Below are 14,207 nucleotides of genomic sequence, written 5' to 3' on the forward strand. Positions count from 1 at the left end.
CCCAAACTGGAAAGTATTGAGAGAGAGAAATTGCACACCCCTATTTAATAATTATTGTGCCCTTCTATGCTTGTTTCTGCCATTAATTTGAAGCACCAGCACTGATTTTTGGAATTAAACTTATGACAAAAGTCATTAAAAATGTAATAGTAGAAGTGCAATATGTGTCCTGGTTAGGCATACGTAGGGTAAAATATGACTAGATAGCAATATATAGGTTAAAATATGGGAATTCTGTCCATAATTCGTAATCTCTAGGACCAGTGACTGTTACAGTTCTGACCAGAAGCTTTCATAGATCTTCTTCACATATGGGTGTTATTTCTTTCAGAGCCCTTTTTTTCTTATTGAACTCTGCCTGTTGTTTCTCTCCTGATGCCACTCTGTTTCTCCAACCCAGGATAGTGTTTTCCCACCGTAAGAAGAGTTCCAAACCTGATGAGATTGTCTTCAAAAAGTACATCATGAGTTTGGGTGTGTTTCACTTTGGCCCCTTGCTTTGTGGGAAGTCAAGAGACAAGTAAGTCCCTGGACCTCAGCCTCCTTATTCAACATATAAGAACAAAACAAACACAGAGCAAACCACATCTGAAGGAGTTCCTGCTATAGAGGAGCCACAAGTTTATACACTGTTGTGTAATATTAAGATGGAGTTTTAGAGGGCCTAAAGTGTTTCCTTGAAAGACCCTCAAAATCTCCTTTGTATGCTCCACAGTCCTGATAAGCAAAGACTTTGGATGCCGTTTCTCCCCTTGTGGTGAGAAGTTCATTGTTGTTTGGGTTAGATCTTTGATGTGGTCTCTGTGCTTCACACCCATGGGATTCAGTGTGCATGCGCTGGATCGATCAGCATTGTAGCAAGCATTTAATGGATTTTTGCGCCCAGACCCCGGGCATGCACAGGAACCCCACCACGCATGCCCAGAGGGGGTGGGCGCAGACATCCCGCTAGTTCCTTTCTTACTGCCATGCTGGAAACACCTTGCTTTAGTCGGTCTGATCGGTACAAATTTTGCCTCACAGGCTCTTCGGATTTTTCCTCAGTTTTCTTTATTTTTTGCTTCCAATCTTTGTTTCTTCATTCTTTATTAAAAAAAAAAGATTTTCCTTTTCGTTAAGGGGGAGGTTTTTTCGTTTACCTCACTTGGGCCTCCCCCTCCCCCCGTTTTCTTCTCCCTTTTTACTTATTTTATGGAGAAGAAGTGAGGATTTTTCAACCGTTGCAAGGGTTGCGGTAGTAAACTCACTCCACCTGACCGCCATATCCTTTGCATTTTTTGTTTCGGAGAGACACACTGACCAGAGTCTTGTCGGCACTGTGCCAGGTTTTCTAACTAAACGAGAAAAAACTGAGTGGCACATCTCAGAGTAGCGCTACTTGAGAGCCAGTTTGGTGTAGTGGTTAAGTGTGCGGACTCTAATCTGAGAGTACCGGGTTTGATTCCCCACTCCTCCACTTGCACCTGCTGATGTGACCTTGGGTCAGTCACAAGCTCTGGCACAGCTGTCCTTGAAAAAGAGCAGTTTCTGTCAGAGCTCTCTCAGCCTCACCCACCTCACAGGGTGTCTGTTGTGGGGAGGGGAAGGGAAAGGAGATTGTAAGCCGCTCTGAGACTCCATTGGGTAGTGAAGGGCGGGGTATAAATCCAATCTCTTCTTCTTCTTCTTCTTGAGTCAGCATTACATCCTCCCTCAGCGATGGATTCGGAAAAACCATTGACATCGACGGCTCCGGCATCGAGGCCCTCCTCCGACATTGGCCAATCGACGTCGAAGCCTCCGGCATCGAAGGCACAGTCTTCCGCTTCCACTCCTATGAAGAAGAAGCTGAAGTCCAGTAAGGAGCACAAGTGCACCAAAAAGGGATCCTCTAAGTCCCAAAAGACGGCCAAGACGGGAAAGATAGCGGCGACTGCACTGGGTAATGCCCCGTGCCCCCCGCTCCAGTGGTAGTATCGGCATCGGAGGCCCATGCTGCTCCACCGATACCAACCATCCAACTCATAGACTCTCCTATACACCAACTCGATCGGGTCATGCTGGTAGAGCTGCGTCCTTTCTCCAATATCAAGAATGTTGAGCTCCTTAGTCGCCTCCCCGGCGCCGATTGCTCTCCGTCGTCGACATCAATGGTTTCCGAGGCCCATGCCGATATCGATGCAGGTCGGAATCGGCAGATCTCCAAGAGTACTCAGCATCACCCTCCACGTCTGTTTGCTGAGCCTGTCGATATTGGTGAGCGAGTTTATAGGGACCATGCACAAAGACAGGATACTGCACGGTCTCCTGGACGCTCCCGCTGCAGAATTCGATCTCCACGAGTCTTCAACCTCCCACCGCCGCCTCTGTCATGGGATCACCGCCAACTGAGGTATCTCTATGGGGCTTATCCACCATCCATGCCGTGGTTGACTCCGGCGGGCTACTCTGATTGGGATCGTTACTCTGCCCACTCTGCCCACAGATCAAGGTCTCACCCCATAGGTCCAGACCCTCAGCATCTCTCTCTCGCCCTCCGAATCATCCGGACGAAGATCCTTCGCAGCATAGATTGGAACCATACCGTCCTCCCAGTCCCCATGTCCTACCACCAAAGAATATAACCAGCCAAGTTAAAGCCACTCCGGTTCAAGTGCCAGATCCAGACTCCACGGATTCTGTAGATGAGGATTCTGATATGGAGGCTTCAGAGGTCCATACCTCCCCTGACCACAAATCTCTTAACCAGGCAGTTGCAGATGACCAGCCCATATCTCCATCCAACAATCTCACTTCTTACGCAGACCTCATCAAATGAGTGGCCCATTCTCTTGGCCTCTCAGTCGTACAACAACCACCACAGGTTACAGACGCCATCTTCGATATTGTACAACTTGATACGTCAACTACCATAGCACTGCCCATGTCCACTGTCCTTCTACAGGCAGCGAAAACGCCATGGGATAAACCCTCATCAGCCCCAGTGTCAATAAGGCGCCTAGACCATATGTATAAAGTCCAGGATATGAATAAGAGCATAAAAGCTTCTCGTGCTCTAGGAGTCTCATCCTCCACGAGGCAGCAATATCGGCCTCATCCTTGGTCTAGGCCCTGGCAAAAACGCACTCCGAACTGTCAATCTCCTGACAGACAATGGAGGCCATGTACGTCTTCAGGTGGCCAAAAGCCTATCTTTCAAAAACCCAGGTTTGGATTGGGACAGCAGTCTTCGCACACTAAGCAGGCAAAGGTCCTCTAAGCAGGGTTTTTTACTTCCTTCCCTCCGAGTCACATCCAACCCGTCTAACCCCTTCTCCAAACTCGGCGTCACATCACCACAGACGAATGGGTACTGTCCATCCTAACCCAGGGCTATCGCATAGAATTCCATCAGAACCCCATTACCCCCGTCTTCACCTCCACACACCCCCTTCTTCGGCCCTCCTCGAAGAAGTGTCGGTCCTTCTACAGAAGGGAGCCATCGAGCAGGTGCCGCAACATCTAAGGGGCAAGGGATTCTACTCCCACTATTTCACCGTCCCAAAGCGGGATGGAGGCGTTCAACCAATCTTAGACCTATGGGCGCTAAACACCTTTGTCAAATACCACTGCTTCCGAATGGTGTCCCTGCAGCAGATTCTGCCACTTCTCCAGAGGAACGTCTGGATGGCCACTCTCGACCTCCAAGACGCATATTTCCACCTCACCATCCACCCCTCCCACCGCCAATACCTACGCTTCGCAATTGGTCAATTCCATTACCAATATATAGCCCTCTCAAGCGCACCAAGAGTCTTCATGAAGACAATGGTGGTGGTCGCTGCCTTCCTCCATCTCAAGGGTATCTCCATCTACCTGTACATCGACGATTGGCTCTTGGTGGCGAATTCCAGGGACGCTCTAGTCTCAAATCTCAATTTCGACCGGTCCAGAAAATACAGTATATCAGTGCACTCCTGGACTCCACTCCTGGACTCCACAGCTTGCAGAGCGTACTTGCCACAAAACAGGGCCGCGGACATCATGGATCTTGCCGCTGTCATGCGTACTCAACCATCGGTAACGGCTTTCCAAATACAGAGGCTCCTTGGTCTGATGGCTGCTACCACCTCCGTCTTGATCGTCGCCAGGCTGAAAATGCGTGTCCTACAACTTTGGTTCATTCACAATTTCAATCCAGAAAGAGACACACACACCACCCTTCTATTCCCACCTGTCAAACTACGGGACTCCATACTTTGGTGGACTGTCCCTTCCCACCTATTCCAGGGAACACCCTTCCATCCTCCATCACCCCAAATGACCCTCACTACAGACGCCTCCCTCTCAGGCTGGGGCATCCACATGATGGAACTTTGTGTCAGAGGCAAATCGGACACACAAAACCAACGTCGACACATAAATTTTCTGGCAATACAATTCGCCATCACCAGTTTCCTGCCCCTGATCAAGGGAAAATATACCACTGCCCTCAGCTATGTGAACAGGCAAGGGGGCACAGTCTCCCAACGTCTCTGCGACCTTGCCCTCTGTCTATGGCACTTCTGCATTGCCCACAACATCTTTTTAATTGCCACACACATCCCGGGGCATATGAATGTGCAGGCAGACCACCTGAGTCGGGCAGGACTCAGTCTGCACGAGTGGGAAACGAACCCAACTTACCTTCTCCCACTCTTCCGCAGGTGGGGAGTTCCCCAAGTAGATGTTTTTGCCACCAGAGCGAAGAAAAAGTGTCCTGTGTTTTGCAGCCGAGGTGGCAGGGACCCACAGTCTCTAGGGGACCGTCTCCTTTACCCGTGGTCCAGAGGATTTCTCTGCCACTACCCTTACTTCTGAATGGTATGCAAAATCATCAGCGACAGAGCGGACTGTGTTCCATAACCCCGTGGTGGCCGAGGCAACCATGGTTTTCAACCATCCTTGATCTGTCAGCGGGGGTCTACCACCAGTTTCCTCAGACACAGGACCTCCTGTTCCTCAGTCCCTTCTCCTATACCACGACGTGCCACGAATGAAGTTGACAGCCTGGAGAGTAGCATCAACAGCTTTTCCACCCGCGTAGCGAACGTTTTGCTAAACTCCAGAAAGTCCACTACACGCAAGTCGTATCATTACAAGTGGAAAAAATTCTGTTCCTCCTTGGGTGATGATGTCCCTCGAGCCACCTCTGCAGGTCTCGAGAAAGTTTTTAATTTCCTCCTGTCTCTCGCTGACTCAGGACTTTCATATTCCTCATTAAGGGTTTATTTGGCCGCACTTTCGGCCTACCATGTTCAAGTTGAGGGATGCACACTGTTCTCGCATCCACTTTCGAAACGTTTTTTGAAGGGACTGTTGCACCTCTACCCTCCCATAAAACTCCTGTCGTCCCCTGGGACCTTCTCCTGGTCCTTCACCAACTCACCAGGAAACCTTTTGAACCGATCGCAACTTGCGACCTAAAATTCCTGTCATGGAAAACGGCCTTTCTGGTTGCTGTCACTTCAGCACTGCAAGTTGGAGAAATACTGGCTTTCAGACATGACACTCCTTGTCTTTTTTGCCAAACGGTGTCCGCCTCGTACCTGACATCTCGTTCCTGCTAAAGGTAGTGTCAGAATTTCACCTACAGGCAGAGGTCTTCCTCCCGGATTTCTTCCCGGCTCCGACATCCCCAGAGGAGAGGCTATTACACACCTTGGACATGAAGCGTGCGCTCCTGTTCTACGTAAATAGAACCCATCCAACGAGACGTGACTCTCAACTTTTCGTGTCCTATGCGCCAGCAAGGCTGGGCACTCACATCACGGCTCAGCGCCTATCAAGATGGATTGCGAGTCTCATCCGCCTCTGCTACCTTATCTCTAAGCAGCCATTGCCTGGCTCTATCAGGGCTCATTCAACTCGAGCTGTTACAGCCTCAACTGCCTTCCTTCAGGGAGTTCCCCTAATAGACATTTGCAGAGCCGCTACGTGGGCTACGCCTAACACATTCATAAGGCACTACGCCCTAGACGTCCAAAAGAACTCTAGTGCCAACATGGGACGTCACATCTTATCCGCGGCTTCGCAGTAATGACCTGCCAGCACCCTCCTCCAGGTAGGCCACTGCTCGCTAATCTCCCATGGGTGTGAAAGCACAGACACCACGTCGAAGATAAACAGGTTGCTTACCTGTAACTGATGATCTTCGAGTGGTCATCTGTGCATTCACACCACCCGCCCTCCTTCCCCGCTGCTGTCAGCTTCTACATTTTTCATAGGGGTTGATTCGCGGCGGTTCGAAAGAACTGGCGGGATGTCAGCGACCTCCCCTCTGGGCATGCGTGGTGGGGTTCCTGCGCATGCCCAAGGTCTGGACGCGAAAATCCGTTAGAGCTTGCTACAATGCTGATTGATCCAGCGCATGCGCGCTGAATCCCATGGGTGTGAATGCAAAGATGACCACTCGAAGATCACCAGTTACAGGTAAGCAACGTGTTTTTCTTCTCCCATGTGTAATTTCTGACCAAGTGGAGATCAACCTGCGACAGTGTTCCCACATCACTGATTTGGTTAGCCTGTGTATAGCCCGGACATTTGCAGAACTGCTACGTGGGCTATGCCTAACACATTCATAAGGCACTACACCCTAGACGTCCAAAAAAACTCTAGTACCAACATGGGACGTCACATCTTATCTTCGGCTATGCAGTAAGGATCTGCCAGCACCCTCCTCCAGGTAGGCCACTGCTTGCTAATCTCCCATGGGTGTGAAGCACAGAGACCACGTCGAAGATAACAGGTTGCTTACCTGTAACTGGTGATCTTCAAGTGGTCATCTGTGCATTCACACCACCCGCCCTCCTTTCCCACTGCTGTCAGCTTCTACACTTTTCGTAGGGGTTGATTCGCGGCGGTTCGAAGGAACTGGCGGGGTGTCTGTGCCCACCCCTCTGGGCATGCGTGGTGGGGTTCCTGCGCATGCCCGAGGTCTGAGCACGAAAATCCTTTAAGAGCTTACTACAATGCCGATCGATCCAGCACATGCACACTGAATCCCATAGGTGTGAATGCACAGATGACCACTCGAAGATCACCAGTTACAGGTAAGCAACCTGTTTTTCCTACCTCTCCAGACTGTGAGAATAAGGCAAAGCAACTTTGCTCAGAAGGACCGAACATCCGCTAAAGCTCTCAGTCATCCCTCTGTTTAGGTATAGGGGACAGATATGTTTAGGCATAGGGAGACAAGCTCTACAAAATAAATAAAAATGGTATTTAAACAGTTCCAAAATCAAGAGTGAACAAGGAGAGCAGTACAACCGGGTTTTGCCAAACACAGCAGGAACCACCATAGCAACCACCTCCCTTCCCTCCTTTGTCCAGGTTGAAGGGACGAGCTTAAGCGTACAGTGACTGTGGCAAACTGTTCTTCAACACTCTGCTACTGCTGAGAACCAGGCTAAATGCCCTCTCCCACAAGGGTTTTGCATGTGAGACCTGGTGAAAAGGAGAAAGATGGAGGCTGCAGCCTCTGAAAGCACCAGTGCCTTGCTGTCTACAGGGGTGAGAGCCACCTCCTATGATGCACCTCTTGCCAGCCAAACCCCTCACTCAAGCCTGATCAGGTACAGCAACTATAAGTGCCTCCAGACCCCCTCATGCCAGTTCTGCAGCAGGGAAACAGCTTGCTCTGGCTTCTTCTGGTGAATAAAGCATCTCAAAATGTAAAGAAAGTCTTACGGCTGCCCCTTTTGCAGAACATAAGTGATTAGGAGACCACTGAAAGGTAGCGTTGGTGGAGACCAAGGGGGAAACAAAGCTTTTTCTCCACAAGGAAGAACAATGGGAGTTCTTCCGAGCCACTGCATTCCTTTTATTCCTGTCTTCTGTCATCTTTCTGATGTCACAGAGACAGTAAAGCGGTAACCTATCAACAAGTTGGCTAACTGATATTCCTCCCAGAGGCCCGACAGGAAGCCTGCCTCTTCCCCTTGTGATTCAGCATGGTTGTCTGTCTTAAATACATATGGAATTTGTGGTAGGGTATGAGCTTTCATGAGTCACTTCTCCAGGTATCTGAAGAAATGAGCAGTGACTCACGAAAGCTCATACCCTGCCACAAGTTTTGTTAGTCTTTAAGGTGTTACTGGACTCTTGCTCTTTTCTACTGCTATAGACAGACTAACACAGCTTGATATACAGAATGTTATAGTTAGTTCATCTTACATTTTGCAAGCACTGATGCACATTTCTGGCTGCAGTGTGCAGGCAGGTGCAGCCCCCCCCCCCATTTTCTAGTACATTTATAAACTTCCCTTTGGCTGTTCCTTACCTGCCTCCTCATCCTTACAGGTACAAGTCAAACCGATCCCCCAATCACTTTGAAAAGATAACCATCCTCAACATATCTCCTTTGGACTGTGAAATAACTTTCTGCTTCCAGCATGATTACAAGGCAGTCACTTATCTCTTGGACCCACCCACCATGACACTTAAGCCTAACGAACAACAGGTAATAGCGGAAAGGGAAGGGGTCACCATCTCTTTAAAGCACACTCCAGTCTAAAGAATTTTCTATCTGAATGCATTTTCTTTTCATTCCTCAGAAACTGACGGTATGGGCCTATCCAACAGGCAGCGGTATATTTGAAGATAACATTGTCTGTTGCATTAAAGAAAACCCAGAGCCTGTAACCTTCCGGATCTGCTGCCAAGGAGTTCGCCCAGAGCTCGAGTTGGACCGCAAACAACTCCATTTTGAAAAGCTCCTGTTACACAGGTTAGGTCTCTGTGGAAAACGTCATTTGCTTTGCTTGCATTGGTTCATTATTTTTTAATTCTTTGTTAAAAATAGAAAAAAGAACAAGAAGGGAGATAACTCAAAATCCAGTAACTAAGCAAACTAAAATGAAATAAAAAGGTATATATAAAGTAGAGAAAAAATATAACAACAATTGTGGCAGACCTACACATAATATATTTGCTCCTTCCAACCCCAAAGATCTATTTCGTACAACAGATGAGACATAGACTGCGATCATACGTACAATTAGACCCAACATAGGTGTGAATGCTGGGCGGATTTAAAGGGTGCAATCAGACAACATCTGGGAAGCGCCCCGTAGCCATCGGCAACCCGTTCTGCTCCGCCGCAGAAGCGGAGTGAAAAGACACCAGGGAAAATCCGGTAGTAAACGGGTTGCAGTGGGCCACGGACGGACTTTCCCATGTCTAATCGCTCCAGTGCGCTCTCATGGCGTCGGGATTGTCTGATCAGGTCATCCCAACTTTGTGCCGTTCCCCCCCCCCTCGCAGTATGTGCATCATTGCAAACTCCATAGGGAGCCCTCGGTGCAGAGGTGCAATTAATCAATCCCTCGTTTAAGCGCATGGGGGGGGGGGAGAAGCACAACCCCCCCCCGACTCACCCACAGTTGCATCTGATCACACACCGATGGACTGCACCCGCAGTTTCAAAGGGAGGTGTGATTGTGCAACTGTGGGTCAAATTCCTCTCGAGGAAATAGCCTCGCTCCCCCCACTATTTTTTCTGGCACGTGTGACTGCAACCATACATTTCTATAAAAGGTTTCCAAATATCTAAAAACAAGTCCACCATAGGGTCCCATCTCCTTTATTTGTTAATTCTCATTTGCCAGATGATCAGATATTGATTAAGTTCTAAGGTCCTCAACTGATTGATTTACTGGAAGTGGGCATTTATCTCTCCATTGTTGTCATATGAATCTTTTAGTGAGGGCACTGAGGGTCCATTTTCATTGACCATTGCAGGTCCAGAGATTATCCAGAGATGGAGTTTAGCTGGGGTTCCTTCTACACTGTAGTTATCTGGAAAGACCTTTTCATGGAGCTGGTTCTTAAGTGTTATCACCAGTGGCTACATCCCCAGATATATGAACACACCAGTAGACTGCCCAGCATGAAATGCAGAATAATGCTGCTATAGCAAATTACAAGCATGAGTCACACAGACTTGGGTCTCCAGAAATCACAACTGCTGTGGCTTCTTCTTGTTTCTTCAGGAAGGAAAGCAAGTCTCTCTTCTTCAAGAACAACACACCACTGCCTGTAGCATGGCGGATCAGTGGCCTGGAGAACATTGGCGAGGACTTCAGTGTGTCAGATGATATGGGCATTGTTGAGGCCTTCTCTGAGTACTGTATGCACTTGTACTTTAAGGCTTCCAAGGTTCTCAACATTAAGAAGGCCATTCGTCTGGAGGTGAGAACTTCTCAGTCAGTATAGATTAAGTGGCCAGTCTTACCAATTGCAGGTTCAAGCAGAACATTGGGAAGATTTAGAAAGCTACTTAAGACTTATAAAGAGATACTAAGGAATTCTGGGCTGTTCTTGGGGAATATTCTATAGATCAGATATCTAGTGAGAGCAGTCTGGCTGTGGTAAGTCCTATGAATCCCATGAGTTTATCTATAAAGCATTTGTATGCACTTTAAACTCTGCTGACTGAGTCAGGCTCCTGAAGGTGCAACCTACCCATGTGACTTTCAGTATGAAACTATGCAGGGCAAAGAAATGCCTTTTCTTCACCTCTGTGCATCTTTGGCTTCTGAAGAAGCAGTAACAGATAGTCTGTTCAGCTTTTAAAAGAAGTTCTCCATCACTCCAGCTAGGGGTTGAAAAGTGCTCAGGTTGTGCACATGGACACATGAAGCTGCCTTATACTGAATGCAACCATTAGACTATCGTGGTCAGTATTGTCTTTTCAGACTGGCAGCAGCTCTCCAGCACCTCAAGGGGAGGTCTTTCACATCACCTGCCACCTGATCCAGTTAGCTGGAGATGCTGGGGGTTGAACCTGGGAACTTCCACGTGCCAAGCAGATGCTTTAGCACTGAGCCTCAGCCCCCCCCCCCCCAGCAGTTCCTGATGAATGCAGCTATGGCAGAAAATGCTACCTTTGGCTGGACTATAAAGTCTGGTTGACTGTAGACTAGTTCTGTATTTCCAAGACACGGTTGTATTTTTAATTTCCTTTCTCACTTATAGGAGAAGTCCCTATTCCCACCCACCCCATGTGATCCTTTAGAAATGCTTCAGTGAACCTGCTCCATAGGGTCCCATCTCCTTTATTTGTTAATTCTCATCTGCCATTAGGGCATCTAAAATGTAAAATAAATGCAACAACAAAAGCAACATTAAGAAACATAACGGATAAAAATAACCCCAGCACTTTATATAAAGAAATGATATCTTCATCTTTAAGTAGAAAAGGGTTGCCAGCTACCAGTTATGAGTGGCTGTCAGCATGTAGAGTTTATGTGCAGCCATTATCTGCATATCAAGAAGAATTTGTGAGTGCAGAAGGTATTGGAAAGTGGGGGTGGGTCAGGAGAACTGGTAGGAAGAAGAATGCTGGACAGCCAGATGACACTCAAAGTGAAGGTGTTCTGCTGATGTTGCAGGTTTCGGATGCAGAAAACGTCCTGGGGATTGTCCAGATTGAAAACATACAAATCATTGCCGAGGCCTATGACGTTGCCTTGGACATCAGCTTCCCCAAAGGTGGGTTGATGCCCTACAAACCAAGAGAGTTCTCCTCATGTTCTGCAAGCAGTTGGTCAGTTAATAGGAAGAAGTCTAAAGTCGTGGTCACATGGTCATGTTGATCAGTTTTCACAACTGTTCCCTATTACATTTAAAAGGGTTCTTCAGACAGCCGATTCTGTCTCCTGTATCGAAGCGGACTCACCCCTGTAATCCTCCCAGTTTTCTAGCGAGTTTTCCGACACTGGGAAAATCAAGTACTTTCCTACTACTTGCGCTGTGAATCCACAAGTTCTCCTATCTGGACAGCTGGACGGTGCCTGGAGCCTCATTGCGCAATGCGAGTGGTTAGGCAAGGGATGTGTGACCATCTGAACCCACTAAAAATACCCCCAATCAAATCTACAGCGGGAACAAATTGTGGTAAGCTTGCCACTTGACCGCACCCTAATAGTAGGCATGTGATATGAAATCGCAGGAAGGTCATCAGTTCCCATAGTTGCACCTAGGGAGAGGCATCACACATCCATTTCCTACAAATTAATTCATTTCTCCTGATCCATTTGTCACAGAGACACAGAGCTTGTTAGGTACACATAGTAGCAGTGATTCCCAACATGGTGCCTGTGGGTGCTATGGCACCAGCCATTACCTGCTTCCTTCATCCCTAAAGCATCTTTTCTTCAGAGCAGAGAACCAGACTTGATTTGCCCTGGCCTGCCTGGTGCAGGAAACATTTCAGAAGAGCCCAGGAAGTATCACCTTTGTGTCTACAAGGAGCACCCATTCAGAAATGCTTCCATCATAAATGCTTGGGTTAGAACCACTCAATAGTTTTCATTTGGCCCCAGACCCTATGGCAGCCACTACCTTTTCTCAGACTTCTAGAACACGGTGTCAAACATAAGGCCCGGGGGCCAGAACCTGCCCATCCAAGGCTCTTATGCGGCCTGCAAGCTACTAGTGCAAGGGAGGGAAAAGATACTGCTTGGGGGGAAGTGGGCGGAACCACTCCGAATGTGGCTTCTGCATGGAGGAACAAATTGGTCTACAGCAGTCAAGCAGCATGGGGGCATCTACCCAATGCTGCACTGCTGGCTCTCCAGTCTGCCCATGTGGGTTTTCCTTTGCACCCCCCTCCCAGCCCATGGGGTCTTGCAGTGAGGATATAACAACTCGGCGCTTACCAGCTGCTATCCTTTATACATTTTATATCTTTGGTACCTGGCATTACATTTTATGGCACACATAGCTGGGCCGACAAAGTGACATTTATGTGCAAATATATTTATTAGGATTTTATCATATAAGCCTGTATCATATACACATACCATTCATCAAGACTACATACAAATTCTATCTATTCATTTTTCATTTCCAGCAACACAAAGTCATCAAACAAACATCCAAAATAGCACTGATATAAGTCTTTTCCTTGTTCTTTTACCTGGCTTTGAGATTGATATACTGCCTCAATTAACCTACACATTCCTATTGGCAATAGACAGCATGTTTAACATCCTGTTTGACTTCTTCCTCTTATATGTTACCAACTTTCCTCTAACCTTTAGTAGTCTATTAATTCTTATTTCAAGTATGAAAACAGGGTTTAATATCATATTTATTTGTTTCCCATTATTTTCTTTTTATATCTTTGATTTCTTCATCTCCTATATATTAATTAAACTTTTCTTCTGAAGTTTTATCATAGTTTTAACTGCTAGGTTTACTCTGATCTTAAACGCGCATCTTCTTTATAGCTACACTAATCACCTTCAACTCCTCACCTTTCCTTATTTGTCCCCAGATTATTCCTCATCAACCATCAATGTAATAAGCTATTTTATCAGGATTAAACATGCTCTTCTCACTGCAAAGCTTTCTTATACCACTATGCATCTATACATAAATACATAATTAGATAAACATTACCCCTTTGGTTTTTATCACATACTTTAAAATTTACATCCTTAATTTACCAATTTATTATCCCCTCCAATAATTCATTTTTATTATTAATTCATTAGTAATCCCCATGCAAGTCCTATTGTTACCCAATATTTCATTAAATCTTTATCTGGGTTAGATATTCCATCCTATTATTCTAATACAATCAAAACATACCTTAAGGGACCTCAATGACAAACTAACATACAAAACAAAAACATGTACAACATTATATACCTTCAAATTCATTAGTACATCTACTCATCTATAAATCAATCATTCTGTCTTCCTGTATGTATTATTTTCCACCTAAGCTTCCACAGTCTAATTTTCTACACAGTTTACCAACTTCTTTTCCCCCAATAATTTATTTTAATTATTAATTTATTAACGCTCCTCAGGAAAGTCCACTCAGTGTCCCATTTCACATTAGTTCAATTTCTAAATTAATTATTCCCTCCTGTTCTTCTTTAAATCTCACAAATAAAAATAACATAGACAATATAGAAGACAGTATACAAAAATAAGTGCATTCACGGTCAGCTGTTCCTTCTAATCATACATAGGGTATACATCACTTATCATTTCTATATAGCTTATTCTTTCTCCTAATCATCAACAGTCTATTTTTCTGCACCAACATATCCACATGTCTTCGCTCTCTGTGCCTTCTTTGTTTCCCCAGCTTCTTCCTGCTCTTTTTCAGCCATTCTGTTTTCAATCTCTTACTGTCCTCTTTAAACTTCCAAGCCCGTCTTTTCCATCTTTTAGTACTTCCATCTCTTTCC

The 14,207-nt window shown here is 46.5% G+C and overlaps 1 protein-coding gene across 1 annotated transcript in view; it reads left to right on the forward strand.

Moving 5' to 3' along the window:
* Positions 1-400: 400 nt before the first annotated feature.
* The window catches only part of LOC107114842 (hydrocephalus-inducing protein homolog), a gene marked incomplete at its 5' end in the record, with an annotated part of 73,100 nt that continues 59,293 nt past the window's right edge, over positions 401-14,207 (forward strand). Inside the window, 5 exons of the mRNA XM_015416441.1 lie at positions 401-520; positions 8,299-8,458; positions 8,553-8,725; positions 9,990-10,188; positions 11,391-11,490. Of these exons, the coding sequence (XP_015271927.1) occupies positions 401-520; positions 8,299-8,458; positions 8,553-8,725; positions 9,990-10,188; positions 11,391-11,490 (752 nt within the window). The remainder of the gene's footprint in view (positions 521-8,298; positions 8,459-8,552; positions 8,726-9,989; positions 10,189-11,390; positions 11,491-14,207) is intronic.

Source organism: Gekko japonicus, unplaced genomic scaffold (assembly GCF_001447785.1).
Source record: "Gekko japonicus isolate JY-2015 unplaced genomic scaffold, Gekko_japonicus_V1.1 scaffold1955, whole genome shotgun sequence".
NCBI lineage: Eukaryota > Metazoa > Chordata > Lepidosauria > Squamata > Gekkonidae > Gekko > Gekko japonicus.